General features: G+C 55.3%; 1 protein-coding gene across 6 annotated transcripts in view; it reads right to left on the reverse strand.

Annotated features, from left to right (window-relative positions):
- The window catches only part of PPP6R2 (protein phosphatase 6 regulatory subunit 2), a 64,795-nt gene that overhangs the window by 5,876 nt on the left and 32,464 nt on the right, over nucleotides 1-26,455 (reverse strand). For all 6 annotated transcript variants that reach the window (XM_018048965.1, XM_018048963.1, XM_018048961.1 and 3 more), the window contains 10 exons: nucleotides 21,658-21,844; nucleotides 15,835-15,972; nucleotides 14,643-14,708; nucleotides 13,282-13,394; nucleotides 12,862-12,975; nucleotides 11,807-11,933; nucleotides 10,804-10,956; nucleotides 2,695-2,898; nucleotides 1,509-1,573; nucleotides 82-197 (listed from right to left, as the gene is read on the reverse strand). In XM_018048965.1, coding sequence (XP_017904454.1) covers nucleotides 82-197; nucleotides 1,509-1,573; nucleotides 2,695-2,898; nucleotides 10,804-10,956; nucleotides 11,807-11,933; nucleotides 12,862-12,975; nucleotides 13,282-13,394; nucleotides 14,643-14,708; nucleotides 15,835-15,972; nucleotides 21,658-21,844 — 1,283 coding nt within the window. The remainder of the gene's footprint in view (nucleotides 1-81; nucleotides 198-1,508; nucleotides 1,574-2,694; nucleotides 2,899-10,803; nucleotides 10,957-11,806; nucleotides 11,934-12,861; nucleotides 12,976-13,281; nucleotides 13,395-14,642; nucleotides 14,709-15,834; nucleotides 15,973-21,657; nucleotides 21,845-26,455) is intronic.

A 26,455-nucleotide genomic window follows, 5' to 3' on the forward strand; every position in this document is an offset into this window, starting at 1 on the left:
CAGCAGGGCCAGTCCCACCCGATGAAGGCCGCAGTGCAAGGGGCACCGCGGGCAGCGACGCCCGGGCCTGGAGGCGCTCACCTCGGAAGGCCTCGCTGACCTGGCTCTGCAGGGGGCCCCCCTCCAGGCTCTGCACCACCGCGTTGGCAATCCGGGTGAGGTGGCCCATGTTCCCGCGCCTCATGCCGCCCGCCGCCCTAGGAGAGGGAGCATCAGGTCAGCGGGGCACTGCGTGGCGCAGCGTCGGCCGCCGCCTCCCACAGGCCTCCTCCCCGCGGAGCTTGCTGAGCCATGTGCTCGGCGCCAGCGCCCCCGACTCAACTTTGCACAGCCGGAGGCCCGGCACACCAGGGTCGCGTCGGGGCCGCGAGAGCTGCCCGAGGGCGTCCCAAGACCCAGGGAGACTGAGGGCTAACCGGGGACCCAGCAGTGGGCAGCAGCAGGGGTGGCTGTCCCCGCCCTGGCTGGTGGCCACCAGCACGCCCACACGGCCCTTCCTCAACCTCTCATCTGCCCCCTGAGCGGCCGACAGCAGAGGACGGGAAGATGCAGGCGCGGGTCCCAGGGGGCGGCACCTGCTCTGCACCGTGTTCTCTGCTCAGCCCAATCACAGCCAGAGAGGACACCGAGGGTGCTGACTCGGTGGCCCCCCAGCAGGGGAAAGGGGTCACGAGACTGGGAGGAACCGGCCAGAGGCGAAGCCGGACGAGGGTGGAGGCCTGTGAGCAAGCTGCTCAGGACACAGGAGAGCTCGGCTGAGGCGTCACCTGTCCGCTGCTTCCTGGGGCTCAGAGACTCCTCAGTTAACAGCACTGAGCCATTTCTCGACACAGGCACACACACGTGTGCACCAACAAGCGAAACACAGGAGGAGACCCAGCACAGGCCTCCTGAGTCACCACACCCAGGCCCAGCGGAACCCAGGGTGACCCCACTGTGCCTGGGGCTCCATGAGGACGGACGCAGATCTGTGGGTTCAGCACAGCAGGACGGGAAGGATGAACCAGCTGAGGTCGCAGAGAGCCCCGCCCAGAGCAGCTCTCAGGAGGGCAGAGTGGGAGCAGAGGGGGCCCTGCAGCCACACCAGGTACCCAGGCAGTCGAGACCTCTGAGCGGCGGGCGACACCACCTGCTCGTTTGAGAGAGGCCCCAGCCGATCAAAGGGACCAGAGGCCAGGAGGGGCAGGGAGGAGGCAGGGACTGGCCTGGGTGCTCTGCCCAGGGTTTGAGGCTTCTGTGAGCGCCACAGCTGGAGGCCAGCACGGGGACCTGAGACGGTGTGGAACACAGGACTGGGGTCTCCGCTGCTGAGCAGGCGAGGGGCCCCAAAGCTGGGCAAGCAGGCCTCAAGGAGCAAGACCCTGAGTGCGGCCCAGCTGCGCCGCCCGCCTGCCCTGCGCCTCAGCCCCGCCAGCAGCACAGCTGCTCCCCCAGCAGTGGGCCTGTCTTCAGAAACAAACCCTCCGTGGCACCCCCACCGAGCCCTACGCAGGCCCCAGGGCTCTTACTGAGTGTGGTCGTTGGCTTCCCATGCCTCCAGGATCCTCTGGACCAGGCAACACTTCTGGAACAGCTGGGGACAGGCGGCAGCGGTCAGGTCAGCGGGCAGCACGCCCCGTCCGCCCACCCCCGGGGCTGAGTGGGCTCAGCAGGCAGCACGCGGACACGTCAGCCCCGAGCTCCCTGTGGGCACACCTAGCATCAGAGCCCAGCCCTACGGTCCCCACCACAGCCCCAGGCAGGCGCCATCCAGGGCCATCCACGAGGGGACCCGAGTTCCACCCCGCCGCCTGCCGCTGGCCACGCCCCTGCTCTCGCTGCTCGGGGCAGAGGCCGCTGGCCCTTCGAAGCTCCCCCGCCTGCAGAGGCTGTGCCGGTCTCAGCCGCACCTGCACCCACATGCAGCCTCACCATGTGGGAGGGCCCAAGCACCGCCCCCCTGCCCCGCGGCCCTCTCCCCAAGGGAGCTGCCTTTGCTGTCGCCCAGGTCAGGCCTGCAGGCATGGCCCCTCAGGACTCTCTCCCAGGCCTCTGGCCACAGACCCAGGGGACCCTTGCCCTGCCACCCCCTGCCCCGGCCTCGCGTCACCTGCAGGAGGGCGGCATGGCTGACTCCTGGGGCCCAGTGTGCACCGCTGGGCTCTTGGCTTGGGGACCACGTGTGCCATGTTCTGCTTTTCCCTCCCCTCCTTAGGGAGCGCCAAGGAGCGCTTAGACCAACTCCCTGCAGGCCTGGCACTGGCCACGCAGGGCTTGCAGCCCCCAGAAGGCCGGCCCTGGGGGTCTCGGGCTATCAGGAAAGCGGGAGAGCCGTGCAGAGCTGCCACTCCCCCCAGAGGCTCACAGCCCCAGGAAGCCCCCTCATGAGAATCAAGGCGCGTTTGCTCTTCCCCAGGCACTCCTGCTGTGGCAGACACGTCATCTGGGGGCCGCTCGCCCCCACAGCCCAGATGAGCCAACACAGGCAGCATCAGGGCTCCTCGGCACCCCTCCTAGACCCTCCACCCACAAGCGCTGGGGTCTCCTGTCTCCTGGTTTCAAACGCAGAGCAGCCCACCCACGTCATGTGAGGGTTAAGGAGACCACACAAGGCCCACAGCCCCGCCTGTGCACACGGCCTGGGTGGACCTCAGGGCACACAGGATGCAGAGACAGGCGGGACACGGCAACTCACATGACCCCGGCTGGACTTACGTGGGTCACCATGGTGCTCTCGGGGAGGCTGCTGGCAGGCTGGGGGGTTGCTGGGTCCCCACTGGAGGGTGGAGGCTCCAGCACCCCCTCGGGTCCACTGGCTGCGGCCCTGTCCTCCTGGGCAGCGTGGGACAGGATGGCGGCTATGCAGAGCTCCACTTGGAGGTGCAGGAAATTATTCCAAGTGTACTTAAAAAACAGGTCCTGCAGAGACAGGGGATGAGGGACACACCCAGGCTGTCTCCTGTGGGCGGAGCCTGAGGGGACCCTGTTGTCCGTCTGCCTCCCACACTGGCCCCCTCCCACACTGCCCCCCAGCCTGCTCTGTCCCCCTCCCACTCCACCCTGACATCTGGCTGCAGGGCTTCTAGCAACTTCCGCAAAGCACCACCCGCAACCTCTCCCCACCCAGCCCAGGCCGTGCTTCTATCTCTGATCTCTGCTCCGGAGTGCCTCCTGTGGGTCTGTTTTCCCCCGTCCTAAGTGAGAGGCTTGGCCCATGGTGGCTCAGCCTTGCTCCCTCTCGGGTGCGTCTCCATGAAGCTGCGAGTTTCCTGTAAAATCACCTCCGCCACATGACACACGTTTTGCTATGGCATGTTTTTATCATCCACAAATCACTGGGAGCGTGAGCGATTCTTCACCCCCTGGGGGGCCATGACTAGGTGCCCGTGTGGACACTCCCCAAGGGGCCTGGGGTGGAAGCCCCTGGGGGCTGAATGGGCAGTGGCTTCCCGCGCGGGGCCTCCAGACCTGCCTGAGGTCAGCAGGCCGCGACGGCGGGGCGGGGGGCGGGCTCCCTTACCCACGCCCCATGGCCACCTCACACCCAGCAGGGCTCACAGCAGCCCACGCCCAGACCCCCTGCTGCCCCCACGGGAGGAAGCCAGGTGCGCAGGGTGGGGAGACGGGGCACACGCTTAGCTGCTCAGCCATGACCAACTCTCCGCGACCCCATGGGCTGTATAGTCCACTGGGCTCCTCTGCCCCCGGGTTTCCAGATAAGAATACTGGAGCGGGCTGCCACTTCCCGCTCCAGGGATCTCTGCAACTCAGGGCCTGAGCTTGTGTCTCTGGTGACTCCTGGACTGGCAGGTGGGTTCTTCACCACTGCGCCACCGGGAAACACAAATCGAAACACAGTGAGGGCGACCCTGGTGGCCCAGTGGTGAGGAACCTGTCTTCCAACGCAGGGGCCATGGGCTCCATCCCTGCCCAGGGAGCCAGTAATGACATCCCGTATGCCACGGGGCAGCTGAGTCTGCACCTCAACTACTGAAGCCTGAGCTCTGTGACGAGACGCCACTGCGATGAAAAGCTCGTTCACCACAGCTGGAGGGCGGCCCCCACAGCAGCGGAGACCCAGTGTAGCCGAACATAGAAATAGACTTATTTAAAAACCAAAATAGTGAGATGCCACCTGAAACGCGTCAGGATGGCTATTATCAAAAAAACAGAAAGCATGTGTAAGTGAGGCTGTGAAGACGCTGCTGGTGAGAATCCCACTGCCTCCAACAGCTGGACGCAGAATCACTACGTGCTCCATCGACTCCACCTCTGGGGATGCAGTGGGAGCAGGTGAAAGCACGGGCTCAGGCTTCTCACACACCCACGGTTACAGGAGCATTTTCATGGCTTCTCAAGGCAAGCATACTGAAGTGGCTTGCCATTCCCTTCTCCAGTGGACCACGTTTTGTCAGAACTCTCCACCATGGCCCGTCCATCTTGGGCGGCCCTCATGGCAGGGCTCATAGTTTCACTGAGTTAGACACGGCTGTGGTCCATGAGAGCAGACTGGTCAGTTTCCTGTGATTCTGGTTTTCAGTCTGTCTGCCCTCCGATGGATGAGTAAGAGGCGTAGGGAAGCATCCTGATGGGAGAGACTGAGGGGGAAACTGGCTCTTGTTCTGATGGGCAGGGCCATGCTCAGTAAATCTTTAATCCAATATTCTATTGATGGCTGTGTTCCTTCCCTGTTATTTAACCCTGGGCCAAGCTATGGTGGAGGTGACGACAATGGCGCCTCCTTCCAAAGGCCCCGTGCAGGCACTGCCACACTCAGCGCCCCCGGCCCTGCAGCAGGCCGGCGCCGACCCACGCCTCCCCAGAGACGCCGGGACCCTCCCGGGCACGTCTGGGTCAGTCTGCTGGGGGTCGCTGCCCCTTTCTCCTGGGTCCTGGTGCACCAGGTTCTGCGTGTGCCCTCCAAGAGTCTGTGTCCCAGTCCTGTGTGAGCTCTGGCGGCTCTACGATGGGGTTAAGGGAGACCTCCTCCAAGAGGGCTTCTGGAAGACCCAGGGCTGCTGCACCCAGGGCCCCTGCCACTGTGGCAGGCCACTGCTGACCGTACCTTGCTGTGGATCACAACAAACGGGAAAAATCTGAGAGAGATGGGAACACCAGACCACCTGACCTGCCTCTTGAGAAATCTGTATGCAGGTCAGGAAGCAACAGTTAGAACTGGACATGGAACAACAGACTGGTTCCAAATAGGAAAAGAGTACATCAAGGCTGTATATGTATCAACACGGCTGGGGTAAGGAGCAGTGGCTGTGCTTTGCTGAGGCAGCCGTGAAGAGATACTCTAAGCCCAAGGTAAGATAAACCCAAGTAAGATGGTAGGTGCTGTAAGAGGGCATCAGAGGGCAGACACACTGAAACCGTACTCACAGAAAACTAGTCAATCTAATCACACTAGGACCACAGCCTTGTCTAACTCAATGAAACCAAGCCATGCCTACGGGGCAACCCAAAACGGGCGGGTCATGGTGGAGAGGTCTGACAGAATGTGGTCCACTGGAGAAGGGAATGGCAAACCACTTCAGTATTCTTGCCTTGAGAACCCCATGAACAGTATGAAAAGGCAAAATGATAGGCTACCAAAAGAGCAATTTCCCAGGTCATTAGGTGCCCAATATGCTGCTGGAGATCAGTGGAGAAATAACTCCAGAAAGAATGAAGGGATGGAGCCAAAGTAAAAAACAATACCCAGTTGTGGATGTGACTGGTGATAGAAGCAAGGTCCGATGCTATAAGCAGCAATATTGCATAGGAACCTGGAATGTCAGGTCCATGAAGCAAGGCAAATTGGAAGTGGTCAAACAAGAGATGGCAAGGGTGAACGTCGACATTCTAGGAATCAGCGAACTAAAATGGACTGGAATGGGTGAATTTAACTCAGATGACCATCATATCTACTACTGCGGGCAGGAATCCCTTAGAAGAAATGGAGTAGCCATCACAGTCAACAGAAGAGTCTGAAATGCAGTACTTGGATGCAATCTCAAAAACGACAGAATGATCTCTGTTCATTTCGAAAGCAAACCATTCAATATCACAGTTATCCAAGTCTATGCCCCAACCAGTAATGCTGAAGAAGCTGAAGTTGAATGGTTTTATGAAGACCTACAAGACATTTTAGAACTAACACCCCAAAAAGATGTCCTTTTCATTATAGGGGACTGGAATGCAAAAGTAGGAAGTCAAGAAACACCCGGAGTAACAGGCAAATTTGGCCTTGGAATGCGGAATGAAGCAGGGCAAAGACTAATAGAGTTTTGCCAACAGAACGCACTGGTCATAGCAAACACCCTCTTCCAACAACACAAGAGAAGACTCTACACATGGACATCACCAGATGGTCAACACCGAAATCAGACTGATTATATTCTTTGCAGCCAAAGATGGAGAAGCTCTATACAGTCAACAAAAACAAGACCAGAAGCTGACTGTGGCTCAGATCATGAACTCCTTATTGCCAAATTCAGACTGAAATTGAAGAAAGTAGGGAAAACTACTAGACCATTCAGGTATGACCTAAATCAAATCCCTTACGATTATACAGTGGAAGTGAGAAATAGATTTTAGGGCCTAGATTTGATAGATAGAGTGCCTGATGAACTATGGAATGAGGTTTGTGACACTGTACAGGAGACAGGGATCAAGACCATCCCCATGGGAAAGAAATGCAAAAAAGCAAAATGGCTGTCTGGGGAGGCCTTACAAATAGCTGTGAAAAAAAGAGAGGCGAAAAGCAAAGGAGAAAAGGAAAGATATAAGCATCTGAATGCAGAGTTCCAAAGAATAGCAAGAAGAGATAAGAAAACCTCTTCAGCAATCAATGCAAAGAAATAGAGGAAAACAACAGAATGGGAAAGACTAGAGATCTCTTCAAGAAAATTAAAGATACCAAGGGAACATTTCATGCAAAGATGGACTTGACAAAGGACAGAAATGGTAGGGACCTAACAGAAGCAGAAGATATTAAGAAGAGGTGGGAAGAATACACGGAAGAACTGTACAAAAAAGATCTTCACGACCCAGATAATGATGATGTGATCGCTAATCTAGAGCCAGACATCTTGGAATGTGAAGTCAAGTGGGCCTTAGAAAGCATCACTACAAACAAAGCTAGTGGAGGTGATGGAATTCCAGTTGAGCTGTTTCAAATCCTGAAAGATGATGCTGTGAAAGTGCTGCACTCAATATGCCAGCAAATTTAGAGAACTCAGCAGTGGCCACAGGACTGGAAAAGGTCGGTTTTCATTTCAATCCCAAAGAAAAGCAATGTCAAAGAATGCTCAAACTACCGCACAATTGCACTCATCTCTCATGCTAGTAAAGTAATACTCAAAATTCTCCAAGCCAGGCTTCAGCAATACGTGAACCATGAACTCCCTGATGTTCAAGCTAGTTTTAGAAAAGGCAGAGGAAGGCTTCCCTGGCGGCTCAGTGATAAAGAATCCACCTGCCAATGCAGGAGACATGGGTTCGAGCCCTGATCTGGGAGGATCCCACATGCTGCTGAGCAACTAAGTCCCTGCACCACAACTGCTGAGCCTGTGGTCTAGAGCCCAGGAGCTGTAACTACTGAGTCCACGTGCTGCACCTACTGAAGCCCCCACATCCTGGAGCCTGTGCCCCACAACAAGAGAAGCCGCCGCAACGAAAAGCTCGAGCACTGCAACTAGGGTAGTCCCCATCACAACTCGCAACAACGAATATCTGCAAAAAGACAGCTTCTTGAGGAAAGGATTTATAAACCTCGGAAGAGAGCTAAAAAAAAAAAAAGAAAAGGCAGAGGAACCAGAGATCAAATTGCCAACATCCGCTGGATCATCAAAAAAGCAAGAGAGTTCCAGAAAAACATCTATTTCTGTTTTATTGACTACGCCAAAGCCTTTGACTGTGTGGATCACAATAAACTGTGGAAAATTCTGAAAAAGATGGGAATACCAGACCACGTGACCTGCCTCTTGAGAAATCTGTATGCAGGTCAGGAAGCAACACTTAGAACTGGACATGGAACAACAGACTGGTTCCAAATAGGAAAAGGAGTACATCAAGGCTGTATATTGTCACCCTGCTTATTTAACTTATATGCAGAGAACATCATGAGAAACACTGGGCTGGAAGAAACACAAGCTGGAATCAAGATTGCTGGGAGAAATATCAATAACCTGAGATATGCAGATGACACCACCCTTATGGCAGAAAGTGAAGAGGAACTAAAGAGCCTCTTGATGAAAGTGAAAGAGGAGAGTGAAAAAGTTGGCTTAAAGCTCAACATTCAGAAAACGAAGATCATGGCCTCTGGTCCCATCACTTCATGGGAAATAGATGGGGAAACAGTGGAAACAGTGTCAGACTTTATTTTGGGGGGCTCCAAAATCACTGCAGATGGTGATTGCAGCCAGGAAATTAAAAGACGCTTACTCTCCTTGGAAGAAAAGTTATGAGCAACCTAGATAGTATATTCAAAAGCAGAGACATTACTTTGCTGACTAAGGTCCATCTGGTCAAGGCTATGGTTTTTCCTGTAGTCATGTATGGATGTGAGAGTTGGACTGTGAAGAAGGCTGAGCCCCGAAGAATGGATGCTTTTGAACTGTGGTGTTGGAGAAGACTCTTGAGGGTCCCTTGGACTGCAAGGAGATCCAACCAGTCCATTCTGAAGGAGATCAGTCCTGGGATTTCTTTGGAAGGAATGATGCGAAAGCTGAAACTCCAGTACTTTGGCCACCTCATGAGAAGAGCTGACTCATTTGAAAAGACCCTGATGCTGGCAGGGATTGGGCGCAGGACGAGAAGGGGACGACAGAGGATGAGATGGCTGGATGGCATCACGGACTCGATGGACGTGAGTCTGAGTGAACTCCGGAAGTTGGAGATGGACAGGGAGGCCTGGCATGCTGTGATTCATGGGGTCGCAAAGAGTCGGACACAACTGAGCGACTGAACTGAACTGAACTGAACTGAAGGCTATATATTGTCACCCTGCTTGTTTAACTTTTATGCAGAGTATATCTTGAGAAACGCTGGGCTGGATGAAGCACAAGTTGGAATCAAGATTGCCAGGAGAAATATCAATAACCTCAGATATGCAGATGACACCACCCTTATGGCAGAAAGTGAAGAACTAAAGAGCCTCTTGATGAAAGTGAAAGAGGAGAGTGAAAAAGCTGGCTTAAAGCTCAACATTCAGAAAACTAAGATCATGGCCTCTGGTCCCATCACTTCATGGCAAATAGGTGGGGAAGCAGTAGAAACAGTGACGGACTATTTTTTTGGCTCCAAAATCCCTGCAGATGGTGGCTGCAGCCGGGAAATTAAAAGGCGCTTGGCTCCTTGGAAGGAAATTTATGACCAACCTAGACAGCACATTAAAAATCAGAGACTTTACTTTGCCAACAAAAGTCCATCTAGTCAAGGCTATGGCTTTTCCTGTGGTCATGTATGGATGTGAGAGCTGGACTATAAACAAAGCTGAGGGATGAAGAATCGATGCTTTTGAACTGTGGTGTTGGAGACAACTCTTAAGAGTCCCTTGAACTGCAGGGAGATCCAACCAGTCCATTCTGAAGGAGATCAGTCCTGAATATTCATTGGAAGGATTGATGCTGAGGCTGAAGCTCCAATACTTTGGCCACCTGATGCGAAGAGCTGACTCACTGGAAAAGACCCTGATGCTGGGAAAGATTGAAGGCAGGAGGAGAAGGGGAGAGGATGAGATGGCTGGTTGGCTGGCATCACCCACTGAATGGACACGAGTTTGAGCAGACTCCGGGAGTTGGTGATGGACAGGGAGGCCTGGCGTGCTGCAGGCCATGGGGTCACCGAGAGTCGGACACGACTGAGCAACTGAGCTGGAGCACTGTGTACAGCGGCCACACCGAGGCCCTCTGTGGCAGCCTGGGTATCAGGGCTCCGCACTTCCAGTGCAGGGGGCACAGGTCTGAGCCCTGGTCAGGGAGCTGAGATCCCACATGTCACGCCTCATGGCCAAGTGAAAAATAAGCATACAAATTTTTTTTAGAAAATGGCCAAAATGTGGAAGCAACCCATTGCCCATCAATGTATGAACGGATACAGAGAACGCGGTACGTCCACACAATGAAATGCCTTGCGGCCTGAGAGAGGGAAGGAGCCGTGGCACGCGCTGCAGCCCGGGCGGACATCCCTGCGTGAGAGCAGCCAGACACGCAAGGAGCACACAGGCCGCAGAGCCACGCACACGGGCCTGGGCCAGTCAGACCCGCAGACGGGCGGCAGAAGCGCGGGGCTGGGCAGCGTGGGAGGAGGACGGCCGAGCGTGTGACGGTCAGCCTGAGGAGAGGAGCACGGCCTGGCAATGGGGGTGACAGCTGTGCCACAGTATGAGCGCTGGGCCACACAGGTGGCAGCTGTCACAGCGCTGCGCCTCACGCCATGTACGTGTGTTCTGCCAGAGTCGAATGGAAAGTGGGGGAGAGAGAATCTGCTTTGGGGGAGGGGAGCGGAAATGAGGCCTTTCCCAGCCGCCCTCTGACCCACGTCTGAGCTCCACGGTCACAGCAAAGCCCAGGGACTTCGCCTGAGGCAGGCGGTCCTTCAGGCCCAGTTCCAAGGCGGCTCCTTGTGGGAGGACGAGCAGCAGCTCGTCAGGCTGTTTTAGGCTGAAGAGCTACAACATTCTGAGGCAGAATCGAGAAAGGGAAGGCCTGTTTCCCCACCACCTCTGCGGCAGGGCCCAGGGGCAGGACGTGTCTCTGCGCAGCCTCCCTTAGGCGGGCCTGGTCTGGGGCTGCGGCCTGGCCCCCGGTCCTGACAGGCGCCCGCGGGCGCACTCACCAGCAGCAGCCCCATGGTGTCGAGCCGGCAGAGCTCCTGGTTGATGCTGGGTGTGCCTGTGTGCAGCAGGGCGGCCACGAGGCGGGCGCTGTGCAGGCGCGCGTTGCCCAAGGGCTCCTCCAGCACGCCGACGGAGGTCAGGATGGCTGCTTTCTGCAAACACAGAAGCACCGCCAGTTCAAGCCTGCGCCCAACTGTGGGCTTCCCTTAGCTCAGGAGCCCCTGCTGTGTGACGTGGCCTAGCCGGGGAGGAGCCCTCAAGGTGGTCTGCGGGAGGAGACAGGGAGTTGGTCAGGTGAAGAGCCTCAGCGCTTCCCTCAGGGCTCAGAGTGGCCCCGGGCGGGCTGCTGCTGCCGGGAGCCCGGGGCACCCTGGTCTCCGCCGGCCAGCCACAGGGGTGTGACCTGAGCTCATAAGGCAGAGAAGCCTGATGACAAAGCTGGCCTCGTGACAGGGTCATCCTGCACGCAGTCCACCTTTTCATTAGCTGAATGTTCCAGAATCCCTGCTTTCACAGGCCCTCCTTTCCAGTGGGAAGCAGACCACAAGCAGGTTGGCAAACAGAAGCAGCAGCACAGACTGTGCTGAGCAGGAGACCCAGGGAGAGGCTGGGCGGCCCGCGCGCCCAGCCCACTTGCCCAGCCTCTCCCCGGCTACGCTGAAGGACTGAGGGGGTGAAGAAGTGGGCCTTCCTCAGTGGCACCAGCTCTGCCCAGAGCTGCTCAGCGCAGCTAAGGGTCTCCCTGGGGACCCCCTGACCCTTGGCTGGGTGTCCCCCACACAGAGGCCAGGCCTACAGTGTATCTGGGCCTTGGGCAACCCCTTATCAGAAGGCAGGAGTCATCTGGGGGTCAGTGAACCGCTCTACTCCCAGGCCTCCCGTAAGAGAAGATGGACACTCAGCAGACGGGGCTTGAGTGTGTCCGCCATTGCGGGCAACGCATGTGGTCCTCGCCTTGCCAGCAACCCCACCCACAAGGTCGCCTCTGCTCAGGACACCTACCTTGGGTGGGCTGAGCAGAAGCTGGTGGAAGTCCTTCAGCCGCGGCTCGATGCCATGCAGGACACCGGGGCTGATGGTGCACGACCTGTCCAGTCCCTGAGAGCAGGAGTCCAGCAAGCCCTCTGACCTGTGGACCAGAAGCGGCTGGACACAGGGACGCCCCCGTCACCCCGCAGCCCTCCCGGCTATGTCCGCTCGTCTCCGGGGGCGCTGCTGACTGCACAGGAGGGGGGCCGGCGGGCCGCGGTGTCACAGCCCGATGAGCTCGGCTCCCCCTCACCCGCCTTGAAGCCCTTCCTGCTGACCCCTCCTCACCCGAGACAGAGACAGGACTGGCTACACCACCCCTTTGGCTTTTTATATAAACACTGTTTCCAGTGTTTAAATACACCAAAGGATAAAAATACCAAAGAAAGCTAGCGGCCGTCTCTGCCCAATGGCCCTACTGTCCCTGTGCTGCAGGCAAGGCCTCCACCAGAGGCCTACTTCCTGTGCGAAGGGCCCAGCCTCCCTGGGCTCATGCAAATAAAACATCAATATTCTGCTTGCTGAACCAGAGAAAACGATGACAACATCATAATTCTAGTTTTAGGTAATAAATATGTATTGATTATCAGAGTGAGAAAGAGAAACTGCCAACAACCTCACCATTGAAATTAAGTCAATTTCTTGTCATTTTCTGGTTTTCTCTTTCTTTAAAAAAAAAAAAAAGGGGCACAGGCTGCAGTGAAGCCTCTCCAGAGCAAGGACACGCGGGGACCGCAGTCTCCCTGGGGGTCAGATGTCAGCAGTGCATATGCCACACGCACACCTGTGCCCACACGCTGCAGGGACGCACGCGTGGACAAGCTCTGCACACTGGAGACGGGGTTCCTTTGGGCTGAGGTGGGAACGTGACTGATGGCAAAGGTCAGAGGAGACTTGGCCACTGCCATAGGGTCTATCTTTCAACGAGAAAAGGATCCCCAGGATTACCTGCGTACCGCACACCCCAGGCACTGCCCTGGGCCTCAGGCCACTGAAGGGGCAGCTCTTCCCTCTCAGGGGACACTCACCCCGCCCGCCTGGGCTCCAGCAAGGTAAGTAACACCTGCGTCCCGCTGACGAGGCAGAGCTCAGTCTGCACTCCATCAAACATGTTCCTCAGCAGCTGCTCCACGCACTCCTGCCTGTAGGACACGACGAGGTCACGGCCCGGTGGGCAGACACACAGACCCCACCCCCACCAAAGGAGCAGCACCCAAACCCCAGAGGGGCCCTACTTGGGGCTCAGGCCGAGCACCCCGGTCCTCAGGACACAGCTGCCCCAGGGCCCACACCTCCTGGACCTGCCAGGAGACCCCCAGAGACCCCTCCCCTGCGGAAGAGGCCCATCAAGGTAACCCTGGGTAGGGGCGAGCTCCTGAGAAGTGATCCGAGGCAGCAGCGTCCCCAGCCCCTGCCCCCAGGCCCGCAGCGCTGCAGCCCACACTCACGACTCCAGCACCGTGAGGAGGGGGTCTGGCTGCGGAGCCTCCAGCAGCTGGCTGCCCTGCTCCCTGCCCAGCCGGACGATGTCACAGAGCGTCTGGGAAGCGTTGGACTGCCTCTGCAAGATGGGCATGTAGAGCCGCCCTCAGGGCCCACGGAGTGCAGCCCTGGCTGCCCCTCAAGAGTGTGCACTGGGCCTTGGTGGGCAAGTGCGCCCCGCAGACCCTGCTCCAGGTCTCTGCTTTAGATTAGTAAGTGGCTATTAATACACAGGGTGAGTCCTGTGAGCTAATGAAAACAGGAAAGTCGCTACAGAGAACACAAAGGACTCAGCTTTTCTATGGAAATATGAAGCCTCTGAAAACGCAGATTCTTTGACTCGGGGCGCTTGCCAACCGTGTGGGATGAGGCTACGGAGCAGGTGAGCAGGATCAGAGGAAGACTCAGCTGGAGGCCCCGGGCAGGCAGCACCGCATGCCCAGCCCTGGCGTGCACAGCACAGGGAACAGGCTGCACGATGTGCTCTGGGGCTCCTTCAGGGCAAACGAGAGCAGCCTGGGGGCCCCAGGCCTGCGGAGGGGCCGGTCGGTGCCCAGCGCTCACCCCAATCTGGAGCCCAGCAACCCTTGCCCACTGCCTGGCCAGACGCGTGGGCAACACGGCCCCACGCAGCACAGCCAGGCAGCAGCCAAAGGCGAGACACGAGCCAGCAGCGCCTTCTCCAAAGCACCGAGAATGTGCGCAGCCGTCCCGAGCGGAAGACGCCTCTCGGGCTACACCCGGCACCCTCAGGGACACCACAGGAGAAGGGGGGCCACCCCACAGGCTTCCTCCAGGGCTCACGCCCTTGGACGCCCCCTTGGGCGCAAGACGCAGCCAGTGAGGGCCGTCCCCGAGAGGGGTGCCTGGGCCGGAGGAGCAGCTCTGAGCTGCCTGCGGGGCGGGGGGGCGGAGCTGAGGGCAGCCTCAGGCAGCAGCCCTCAAGACACTCAGTCCCACCGAGCCCCCAGGGGCGGGTCCTGAGATGGTCACAGCCTTGTGAGAGACCCTGGGCAGAGGACCTGTGACCCTGGCCCGTAAAAGCGGAGATGAGACAATACTGTTACAGGGAATCAGCGTTTGGGGTGACCTGTCACTGAGCCACAGATAACTAGCACAACCCTATGCAAACCGGTTTTTTATAATATGCATGCTTCATGTTTTAGAAAAAAGCCGACTAGAAGTCAGTGCCTGATTAAAGGAAGAGGAGGACTCGTCAGTCTGCATCTGAGGACGAGTGGCCTGCCCTCAGACAGTGAGGGCGAAAGCCCGCGGCCGCCCTGAGCTGGGCTCCCACCCCAAGGTGGCTCCGTGAGCCCCTACTCACGTCTTCATCCTGACTTGGATGGATCAGCTCCACGAGTCTCTGAATGGTCTTCTCTTCATTAAGCCACTGAAAGGGAAACGGAGGCGTGTCAGTGACTGCTCACATCTGACTGAATGGAAGGGAAGTCCAGGCTCTAGCACAGACACCTCACCACATCGGCGCGTACCCAGGCCCAGCAGGCACAGGCAGTGGCCGAGTTCTGGGGTGACCCGAAGATGCCAAGAGGAGGGAGGCCCCGTCCACATGCGCCCGTGGTTCACTCGAGCACACGCAACTCTGCTCACAGGACACCCCCGCAGCAGAGCCAGGAGCCCCCTGCCGGGGCCTGGGGGTGCGCTCCCGCACACAGCCCAGCTGCTCCCGGCGGCACTTGGGCCTTCCAGGGCAGCCTGGCTCCTCCACGCACTTCCTTGTCCACAGCAGGCTCCGCGCGTCCCGGGCAGGGCTGCGCCAGCTTCTAACAGCGCTGGCGTCCGCGCCGTGCTAGCCAAGCCACGAGGGCCAGTACAGCTCGTTCTCGGCGGGCGGCTGCTCCGAAAGGAAGTGAGCCATGAGCCTAAGAGTGGCGACTGTCGATGCCAGGAGCTGGAGCCTGGCCAGGAGGCTCGACGCTTTACTCACCTTACTTTAAATTACAAACACAACCTGCCGATCAACAGCTAACAGTGACTAGCACAGATCTCCTGGGCTCCCCGGCTGAGGACCCTCTCTTTTCTGGGAAGCCCAGGGAGCTGTGGGGGGCACCTCACTGCAACAGCGTCAGGACAGACACAGGCACGGGCGGCAGGACCGACAGCAGGCCAACTCCAGTCTGCACGACCGCTCTCCGTGGAGCCCGGAAGGCTAGTGCTTCCTCTCGGGCGGGCGCCTGGGCGCAGGACGGGCGCCCAACAGAGCCCTAGCAGCCCCCTGGAGGGGAGGCGCAAGCAAGGCAGCCCCCTTCTGCTCTGCTCATGAATGGACCGAGGCAAGACAAGAGAAAAGGTGCAGAGGACAGACTCCGCCTCAAACACAAGCCGCCATGAGAACCTCTGAGGGTCCAGCCAGGAGGGAAGGTCCTGCTGGGTGGAAAGCTGGGCGCTGGGCACCTCAGGGCTGCCCCGCCAACCCCCGCCACCCTGTGCCAGGCGCTTAGTCCACACGCAGAGAAGCCGCAGACGGCACACACGGGGAGGAGGGCCCACACACTCACATGCAGGACTTCCTGCCGGAGCCCCGCAGGCTCCACGCAGCTGACCAGGCGCAGCAGCAGGTCCATGAGGGCCGACGTGCCGATGTGCTTCAACACCAGGCTGATGAACTTGTCCTTCTTCCTCAGGAACGCAATCACCTGCAACCAGATGGACCCTGAGAGGCGAGCAGGGCAGGCCCTGACCCTAGGAAACACTGTCTTCCCCCGAGAACTGCCACAGAAAGATGTATTTCCAGCAACACTGAACAGAAACAATGGAAAGACGTGGGAAGAGTTGCAAGAAAGATGCCCTCAGTGACAGGCAGAGACCTGAACACAGACAAGTCCAGGAGGCAGTGGGGAGCCTGAGAGGGCCCTGGGCTGGCAGAATTTCCCCCACACTGAGCCTGGGCACCAAGGGGGCCCAAACACCTGAGTGAGAGGGCAGAGCGACCACTCCACGCGCACTGCCCCAGGTCTCCCCAGAAGAAGTGACCAGTGCAGGCAGGGCTGACGGTCCCTGAGACGAGCCGCAAACCCGGAAAGCTGACAGGCCCCATAGACGGCAGAAGGCACAGGACCGAGGTTTTGGAAAAGGCGGGTGGAGGGGCGGCTGGCGGCTGGCCGAGCACAGATGGCCAGGAGGGGCCCACGCAGAGGCCTCCTTGGCCCCTGTAATAAGGGGCCTGCGAGTTCAGGCCCCTGCACTGAGGCAGACCCAGGGCTCTACCAGGGCCATGGGGACACGTGGAAGGCAGGGGGTCCCAACCGTCCTCATTCTGGAAGTGAAGCGGGGAGCAGAGGAAGGAGGAGGAAGAGAGGGAAGAGAGGCGATGGGGAGCGGGGGGACTGGTATTTGAAAAGAGAGAAACAGGAGGCAGCAGAGACGGCTCCAGGAACACCCCTGAGCACCTACAGACACTGTCACAAGAGCACGCCAGGAACAAGTTTATGCCAAATTCTGTAAATCTGAAAAGATAAATTTCTTTGAGAAAGACACTTAAGTAAATTGACCAAAAAAAAAAAAAAAAAAAAAAAAAGGGAGTTCTAGAGGGTCAAAAGAAACAAAATCTATAACTAAAAGCCTCCCCATACAGAAAACTCCAGACTGCAAGGGCTTTACTAGAGAACTCGAGCAAACATTTGAAGAAACGTATCTCAGTCTTATGCAGGACCCCCCCTGCATAAACAGGGGGACACAAAGTGAGAGAGCAGGCCCCATATCACTGCATGAAGACATAGACTCTTGACTCCAAAGCTCGCTGTGGGCACTTTAAGAGCAGGCAGTGCTGAAGGGCCCACTATGGCGCACTCTGCTCAGCGCTCTCTAAGGCCCATGCGGGAGAGCGCCTGAGTGGACGTCTGCACGCGCACGCTGCTCTGCTGTGTGCCTGAAACCAGCACAACACTCCAAACCAACCATTCCCGATAAAAGCTCTTTTTAAAGGAAATTATACGCCAATCTCACTGATGACAACAGATAAAAAAATTCTTTAAAAAAAAAGCAATATGAAAAAAAGTATAACGTATCATCGTCAAGTTGAATGTGTTCCAGAAAATCGACAATTATCTCAGTAAAGTTTCTCAATAAAAGAGATACTGTTTAGAACAACATGAAAATATAAAGCACCTAAGAATAAACATAACGAAAAACCTGTAAGACTGATACCCTGAGAGCGAGGTGACTGGGAGAAATTTAAACAGCCCCAACTTCTCAGCTTTTCACTACAGCACAAAAGCAGCCACAGGCAACAGGTAAATAAGCGAGAGCAGCTGCGCTTCAGAAATTTTTTTTTACAGAAACAGGTGGCAGGTTGGCTTTGACCTGTGGGCAGTAATTAGCCAACCCCAATCTATAGGCGACACAAGAGAGTATGTAACACAAGAGGAGACCCTGCGCATGGACGACACCAGGCGGCCAACACCGAAATCAGACTCATCACATGCTCTGCAGCCAAAGATGGAGAAGCTCCATACGGTCAGCAAAAACAAGGCCGGGAGCTGACTGTGGCTCAGACCATGAACTCCTTACTGCCAAATTCAGACTCAAATTGAAGAAAGTAGGGAAAACCACTAGACCATTCAGGTATGACCTAAATCAAATCCCTTATGACTGACTATACAGTGGAAGTGAGAAATAGATTTAAGGGACTAGATCTGATAGACAGAGTGCCTGATGAACTATGGACAGAGATTCGTGACACTGTACAGGAGACAGGGATCCAGACCATCCCCATGGGAAAGAAATGCAAAAAAGCAAAATGGCTGTCTGGGGAGGGCTTACAAATAGCTGTGAAAAGAAGAGAAGCGGAAAGCAAAGGAGAAAAGGAAAGATATACCCATCTGAATGCAGAGTTCCAAAAGAATAGCAAGAAGAGATAAGAAAGCCTTCCTCAGCGATCAACGCAAAGAAATAGAGGAAAACAATAGAATGGGAAAGACTAGAGATCTCTTCAAGAAAATCAGAGCTATCAAGGGAACATTTCATGCAAAGATGGGCAAAAATAAAGGACAGAAATGGTAGGGACCTAACAGAAGCAGAAGATATTAAGAAGACGTGGGAACAATACACGGAAGAACTGCACAAAAAAGATTTTCATGACCCAGATAATCACGATGGTGTGATCACTCACCTAGAGCCAGACATCCTGGAATGTGAAGTCAGGTGGGCCTTAGAAAGCATCACTATGAACAAAGCTAGTGGAGGTGATGGAATTTCAGTTGAGCTATTTCAAATCCTGAAAGATGATGCTCTGAAAGTGCTGCACTCAATATGCCAGCAAATCTGGAAAACTCAGCAGTGGCCACAGGACTGGAAAAGGTCAGTTTTCATTCTAATCCCAAAGAAAGGCAATGCCAAAGAATGCTCAGACTACTGCACAATTGCATTCATCTCACACGCGAGTAAAGTAATACTCAAAATTCTCCAAGCCAGGCTTCAGCAATACGTGAACCGCGAACTTCCAGATGTTCAAGCTGGTTTCAGAAAAGGCAGAGGAACCAGAGATCAAATTGCCAACATCTGCTGGATGACTGAAAAAGCAAGAGAGTTCCAGAAGAACATCTATTTCTGCTTTATTGACTATGCCAAAGCCTTTGACTGTATGGATCACAATAAACTGTGGAAAATTCCAAAAGAGATGGGCATATCAGACCACCTGACCTGCCTCTTGAGAAATCTGTACGCAGGTCAGGAAGCAACAGTTAGAACTGGACATGGAACAACAGACTGGTTCCAAATAAGAAAAGGAGTACGTCAAGGCTGTATATTGTCACCCTGCTTATTTAACTTATATGTAGAGTACATCATGAGAAACGCTGGGCTGGAGGATAGCACAAGCTGGAATCAAGATTGCCGGGAGAACTATCAATAACTTCAGCTATGCAGATGATACCACCCTTATGGCAGAAAGTGAAGAAGAACTAAAGAGCCTCTTGATGAAAGTGAAAGAGGAGAGTGAAAAAGTTGGCTTAAAGCTCAACATTCAGAAAACGAAGATCATGGCATCTGGTCCCATCATTTCATGGCAAATAGGTGGGGAAACAGTAAAAACAGTGGCTGACTTTATTTTTCTGGGCTCCAAAATCACTGCAGATGGTGACTGCAGCCATGAAATGAAAAGACGCTTACTCCTTGAAAGGAAAGTTATAACCAACCTAAGACAGGATATTCAAAAGCAGAGACATTACTTTGCCAGCTAAGGTCCATCTAGTCAAGGTATGGTTTTCCCTGTGGTCATGTATGGATGTGAGAGTTGGACAACAAAGAAAGCTGAGCGCCGAAGAATTGATGCTTTTGAACTGTGGTGTTGACAGTCCCTTGGACTACAAGGAGATCTAAGCAGTCCATCCTAAAGGAGATCAGTCCTGAATATTCATTGGAAGGACTGATGCTGAAGCTGAATCTCCAATAACTTTGGCCACCTGATGCAAAGAGCTGACTCATTTGAAAAGACCCTGATGCTGGGAAAGATTGAGGGCAGGAGAAGGGGACGACAGAGGATGAGATGGTTGGATGGCATCACCAACTCGCTGGTCATGGGTTTGGGTGGACTCTGGGAGTTGGTGATGGACAGGGAGGCCTGGCGTGCTGTGGTCCATGGGGTCACAAAGAGTCGGACATGACTGAGCGACTGAACTGAATTGAAAACAACAAAGCTTCTAAAAAATAATACAGAGTATCTTTATGATTTTGAAGTAGATAAAAGATTAACGGACAAAACAAACAAAAAAACCAACCATAATTAGAGTTAAGACTTGCACTACATGAAAATCAGATCTTCTGTTCATTAAAAAAATACAATTAAGGGAGTAAAAACCAAAAAAGAAAAACCCAAAAAGACCAGCAAACAGAGTAGGAAATGATGTTTGCAACACAAAATCAACAAAGGGAGAAGTCCCTGGCAGCCCAGCAGTTCGAGCTCGAGATTCCACTGCCAAGGGCGTAGGTTCAGTCTCCGGTCGGGGAATAAAATCTGGTAAGCTATGTGGCACAGCCGAAAAAAATTCAGAGGACTTGTATCCACAAAATAGACAATTCCTACAAACGAAAAGAAAACAGCGAGGCTGAAAGAAAATGGGCAAGAGATCTCACACAAAATATCCAAATGGCCGGTTAATGTATAAAAAGGTGCTCATCCGCAGTAGTCAGCGAAGTGGCGCGACTTAAAGCCACAACGCTGCTGTCTGCAGCTGCTGCAGAGGCTGCAGTGAGCCGGGTGACCACAGCGAGGCTGGAGAGCAAGGGCAGCAGCAGGGGCCGTGCGCTGCTGCTGGGACTGCAAGCCCTCAAGCACCTTCGCTTCAGCCACCCACGCTGCCCACCTGACGTGCCACCAGGAGAAAGAAGTCCTCGTGCTTCAGAGACCCACACTGCGGTGCTTACAGAACCGACATGCTGTCTGGGGTTCGTTCTGAAACTCGCACTGGGGACGGTGAGCCGGGCCAGGAAAGAGCGACACGCCGGCTCCTGGAGCGGGCGCTGGGTACGGGCGCCTGCACACCGTGCGGCTGTTCTGGGACAGGTGCAGTGCATGGCGCCAAAGCGTGCCAGGGTGGTGTGGGGCAGGCGCCCGCGTCGCTCCCAGAAGAACCGCGCTCCAGCTGCATGAGGTGAGCTCACCCCACACTCTGCAGGAACCTACAACTGGGCATTCCTTTTATTTTTTGGCTGCACCACGCGGTTTACAGGATCTTAGTTCGCCAACCATGCCACCTACAGTGGAAACACAGAGTCCTATCCATTGGACAGAGGAGAACTTCCTTTTATTTGTTCTGAAATAATAAGTGCCCTAGACACAAAGAAGTGATCCCCAAGTGGTAAAAAGTCCGCCCATCAATTCAGGAGACGCAGATTCCACCCCTGAGTCAGGAAGATTCCGCAGAGAAGGAGATGGCTACCACTCCAGCATTCCCGCCTGGAAAATCCACAGACAGAGGAGGCTGGCTGTAGTCCATGGGGCTGTAGAGAGCTGGGCACGGCTGAGCACACGGGCACGGTATAAACAGACACCCGACACCCACACAGATGCAACAGCAGGAGCCCGACGGTCCCAGCACGACCCAGGCCCGACCTGGCCCTCACCGTGGGAGCGGTCAGTGGGAGGATAGGCCGGCCTCGCCTGGGGCCCTGTGCACTCGAGGGAAGGGCGCAAGCGCTGCTCGTCCAGAGCAGGCCAGTGGCCCTCTCTCGGGAAGACAGCTCCTTCACCCACCCCAGCTCCCACAGCAGCAGCCATGCGGCTCCTGGTGAGTCCCTCGGAGCAGTCCGAACCCACCTCCACGCGCATGCTCGGCATCAGCCAAGCCTCCCTCCCAAATCGCGCAGGCTGGGCAGATGATTACCTGTTCAGTTTTTCTTGCAATGAGATTACCAATGGTCTTGCTGAAGAAACTGGCGAGCAGAGGGTTGAGGGGCGGCTCACGGTCCAGGAAGTTGTAAAGAACGTTCAGCAAAGTCTCATCGCCTCCCAGCCTGTCGTTGATTTGTGGCACGTCGCACGTCAGCAGCTCGCAGGCTGTGTTCGGGTATCTGCAGGGGCACAGAGCAACAGCTGGGTGTGAACTGGGCTTCTCCGCTGCTCAGGAAGCTGCCCAACAGCCTTCTCTTGGTCGTCCTTCCCTCTCCACACCCTGCTCACCCCCACACGCTGACCAGCACAGACCCGGCCTGCTCCCAGACTGAAGAGGCCCCGCGTCGCAGCCTAGGATGCAGCGCCAGGGCGCGTGGTATGCTGGTTAGTATTCAGAAATGCTGTCTCACTGCAGCTCACTGCGGACTAGGCTGGCTATCTTGCTGTCCACACTGTTCGCTGAACCCAGGGTAGGCAAAGCGTGAACGGGGAAGCTGGAGGAAAGCTCAAGGAGCCGCAGGAATGGCAGACACATTTACTCCTTCCTGACGGGCATGGCCGCAGCAGCAGACACACGGCGGTCTCTCCTCTTGCTGGTGACCCAGCAGACAGTCGTAATGCAGCCTTGACGTAGCCGTAACCCGGAGGCCAGGGCTTTTCAGGTGGAGCTCATGTATGTTTACAGAATACAAGCGGCCCATGGCTGAGTGGGTACATCGTGCCGTGCGTGTGCAGTCAGTGACCTCAGCTGCTACACAACCATGAGTTTACAAAACCTGGGGACAGGGCTGGGGTGAGAGAGCCTGACCACCGCCATTTTGGCTAATTGGCTACTTCCCTACAAATATCAATGTCTGTTAAAATGTATTATTCCTTTGATAAAAATGATCGGACACAACACAGTCCTGATCCCAGCATGTATCACCTCATACCACTGTGCTCCCTGCCTGACCCTCTCATAGACACGGGCCCTGGACAGGCCTACCCAACGCCCTGCAGCACCCAGAGCCCGCCGCCACGCAGTACAGTGATAAGGCCTGACGCCACACGAGGCGCGGGACCTGCTGTGTAGCCTCAGGCATGTGACTGAGTCTCTCTGAGCCTGAGCTGCCGCAGCCAAACATGGGGGCTGAGAGCCCACTCCCCAAGGCTGTGCATAAAGCAGAGCAGAGCCTGGCACACGGTCAGCCCAGGATCAAGGTCAGCCGCAGTGACCTTCAGCTCCTGGAAGCCACCCAGAGGGCCCCAAACTAAGGTGCTCACTGTGGGTCAGCTAGAGGGGTCTGGGGTTAAGAGGCTCCAGAGGAAACAGCTGATGGCACGCACGGCCATCCAGGTGCAGAAGGGGCGGAAGCAGGGCCATCAGCGTGGCTGTGCGGCAGGTGCTCCTGTTAGCCCAGGGGGCAGAGGCCCCACGGGGGCCCCAGATGATGCCTTCGAACTACGGTGCTGGAGAAGACTCTAGAGAGTTCCTGGAGACCAAGGACATCAAACCAGTGAATCATAAAGGATATCAATCCTGAATATTCATTTGAGGGACTGACGATGAAGCTCCAATACTTTGGTCACCTGATGCGAAGAGCTGACTCACTGGAAAAGACCTTGATGCTCGGAAAGATTGAGGCAGGAGGAGAAGGGGACGACAGAGGATGAGATGGTTGGATGGCATCACTGACTTGACATGAGTTTGAGCAAACTCCTGGAGATAGTGAAGGACAAGGAAGCCTAGCGTGCTGCAGTCCACAGGGTCACAAAGAGTCAGACACCACTGAGGGAGGGAACACACACACACCTCCCCCAAGTTAGGAAGGGCAGGTTCAAACAGTAGCTGACAAAGAAGCGAGGGGCCGTCAAGAAACAATGGTACAGCCCCGGGGCAGGGTCCTCAACGTTGTTCCCTCGTCCAGTCGCGTCCTCCTCCTCGCAACCCCAAGGCCTGCAGCACGCCACGCTTCCCTGTCCTTCATCACCTTCCAGAGCTTGCTCAAACGCACGTCCGTGGAGTCGGTGATGCCATCCAGCCATCTCATCCTCGGTCTCCCCTTCTCCTCCTGCCTTCAATCTTTCCCAGCATCAGGGCCTTTTCCAGTTAGTTGGCTCTTCCCATCAGGTGGCCAAAGTACTGGAGCTTCGGCTTCAGCGCCAGTCCTTCCAGTGAACATCCAGTCTTCATATCCTCCAGGACTGACTGGCTGGATCTCCCTGCTGTCCAAGGGACTCTCAAGAGTCTTCTCCAACACCATAGTTCAAAGACATCAATTCTGCAGCGCTCAAACACAACTGAGCAACTTCACTCTCACTTTCCACTTTCAAGCACTGGAGAAGAAAAACGGCAACCCACTCCAGTGTTCTTGCCTGGAGAATCCCAGGGACAGCGGAGCCTGCTGGGCTGCCGTCTATGGGGTCGCACAGAGTCGGACACGACTGAAATGACTTAGCAGCAGCAGCAGCCTTTTTATTGTCCAGCTCACACAACTTACACATGACTACCGGGAAAACCATAGCTTTGACTAGACGGACCTTTACAGGCAAAGTAATGTCTCTGCTTTTTAATATGCTTTGCAGGTTGGTCACTGCTTTTCTTCCAAGGAGCAAGCATCTTCTGCTAAAGGGATACACACAACAGTACCTTTGAGTTCTTCAGCAGAACTAAGCTCCCCCTACCCACCCCCAGACGGATGACAGCAACTTCAGCCTGAGCCCAAGATTCCTGGAGCTCTGCCCTGTTACCTCGCCACCAACCAAAGAGAAGAAAGCACCACATCCTGCAGCCCTCACCTCAAATTTGCCTATAAGCTTCTCCCCTAAAACTACTGGGGAGTTTGGGGTTTTGGGGCACTGATGCCAAGCAGGGCCCTCTACGTCTCCCAGGCAAGGAGGCCTTTTTGTCCCCCATTTCCTTTACTTATTTTTTTTCCCCATTTCCTTTAGACAAAGCATCAATTCTTGGCTCAGTAGTAAAGAATCTGCCTGCTGACACAAAAGATGCAGGTTCAATTCCTAGGTTGGAAAGATCCTCTGGAGAAAGAAATGGCAACCCACTCCAGTCTTCTTGCATGGAAAATTCCATGGACAGAGGAGCCTGGTGGGCTTTAGTCCATGGGGTCCCAAAGAGTCAGACATGACTCAGTGTGAGCACACAGCCTTCTTATAGACAAGACTGCGGCTCCCATGCCCTTCTTTGAGTTCCAAAAGGCAGAACAGTTACTAATCAGAGGAGCAGCAGCCAGGAAACCACATGAAGCAAGACTAAAGGGCCCAGAGAGGCCCATGAAAGATTAGGAGACGACCACCCGAGGCTCTGCACACAGACTCTGACCCTGTCAGCAACCCCACTCCTTAGAAACTGCGGAATAAAGAATGCAAGACTGTTGCGGCTCTGGTCCTTATTATAGACCCCTGCCTGACTACATCATCTCTCCCAACTCACCAGGAAGTGGGGGCACAGTCCCTGAGGCATTAGCCTACTTAGTGTTCCCCATTTGCCTGGCAAAGTAATAAAGCCATTTCCCTGGTGGCTCAGACGGTAAAGAATCTGCTATAATGCAGGAGACCAGGTTTGATCCCTGGGTTGGGCAGATCCCCTGGAGAAGGGAATGGCTACCCGCTGCAGTATTCTTGCCTGGAGAATCCCATGGACAGAGGAGCCTGGTGGGCTATAGTGCATGGGTTCGCAAAGAGTCGGACACAACTGAGCGAGTAACACTTTCACTTTCTTTTCCTTCTCCTCCACAACTGTGTCTTCATATTTCTGTTTGGCAATGGGGCACAGAGAGCCAACATTCTGGCAACAGCACAAACCACCATTCTTGCTTAGCCCCACAGTGAAACATGTTTCTCTGCTCCAGCCTCTGGCGTTCCAGTTTGGCCTCACAGCGCTTCGAGCATAGGAGCCTGTGTTCTCTAACGCTCAGAGAGGCCTGGATGCAAACAGTGGTCCCCAGGCAGGTCCCCATTGCAGCTTGCTGCAATGAAACTCCCTGGTTTTGTTCACTTTGTTTTGTATTTATTTATTACTAATTTTCCCCAAACACTTTGACTATAAAGTTCTCCTGGATTATTGGCGCCACTTCTGAGATCCCCGTCCTGACCCAGGGGATAAAGTCCTGGGAAACTGCAGAGCAACAGAGTTAGAAAAGGCCCTAGGATGCCTCTGAGGAAAACTGGGGGCCTGTGGCTTCAGATCTCTCAGCAGCAGGGCTGGAGTCAGGAAGAGAAGCTGTGAGTGAGCCATGTGGACGTCTCCGTGAACACAGTCCGCCCCGGGCCTGGGAGCCCCGCGGGGCTCCTCCCTCCGTCAGAGCCGCCACCCTCAACGGCGAGCCACGAGGGGACTCAGGACGGGAGTGCACAGGACGCTGCCAAGACAGCTGCAGGGCAGGGCAGAAGAGCAAGCGGTGAGCCCAGACCCCGCACCTTTCCAGGCACAGAGAGGCGCTCAATCCGCAGCGTGAGTCGTCTGGTCTTCTTTAATGAACAGCAATCTTCTGAAGTTCTGACTACCTGATCTTTGTTGGAAAAACTACACATTTTCGCTCCTCACTTGCCTCTTCAGAGGCGTCCCTGAGTGATCTGGGAGTCCTCTCCCCAGGGTTTAAAGTCTTCAGAGAGTCCGCCAAGTAAAACGTAATTCTCAGCTTTTAAGTTGTGCCCTTTTTTTCAGTTGGCAAAGACAACCCTGGAGTCTTCAAAACGACAGGAGAACCATGTCCAGCCTGGATGTGACCCGGCAGAGCCAGCCCGGGAGAAAAGGGTGCACTCAGGAGGCTGTCAGAGAACAGAATTAGCCA

This window comes from Capra hircus, chromosome 5 (assembly GCF_001704415.2).
Source record: "Capra hircus breed San Clemente chromosome 5, ASM170441v1, whole genome shotgun sequence".
In the NCBI taxonomy this organism is placed as follows: Eukaryota; Metazoa; Chordata; class Mammalia; order Artiodactyla; family Bovidae; genus Capra; species Capra hircus.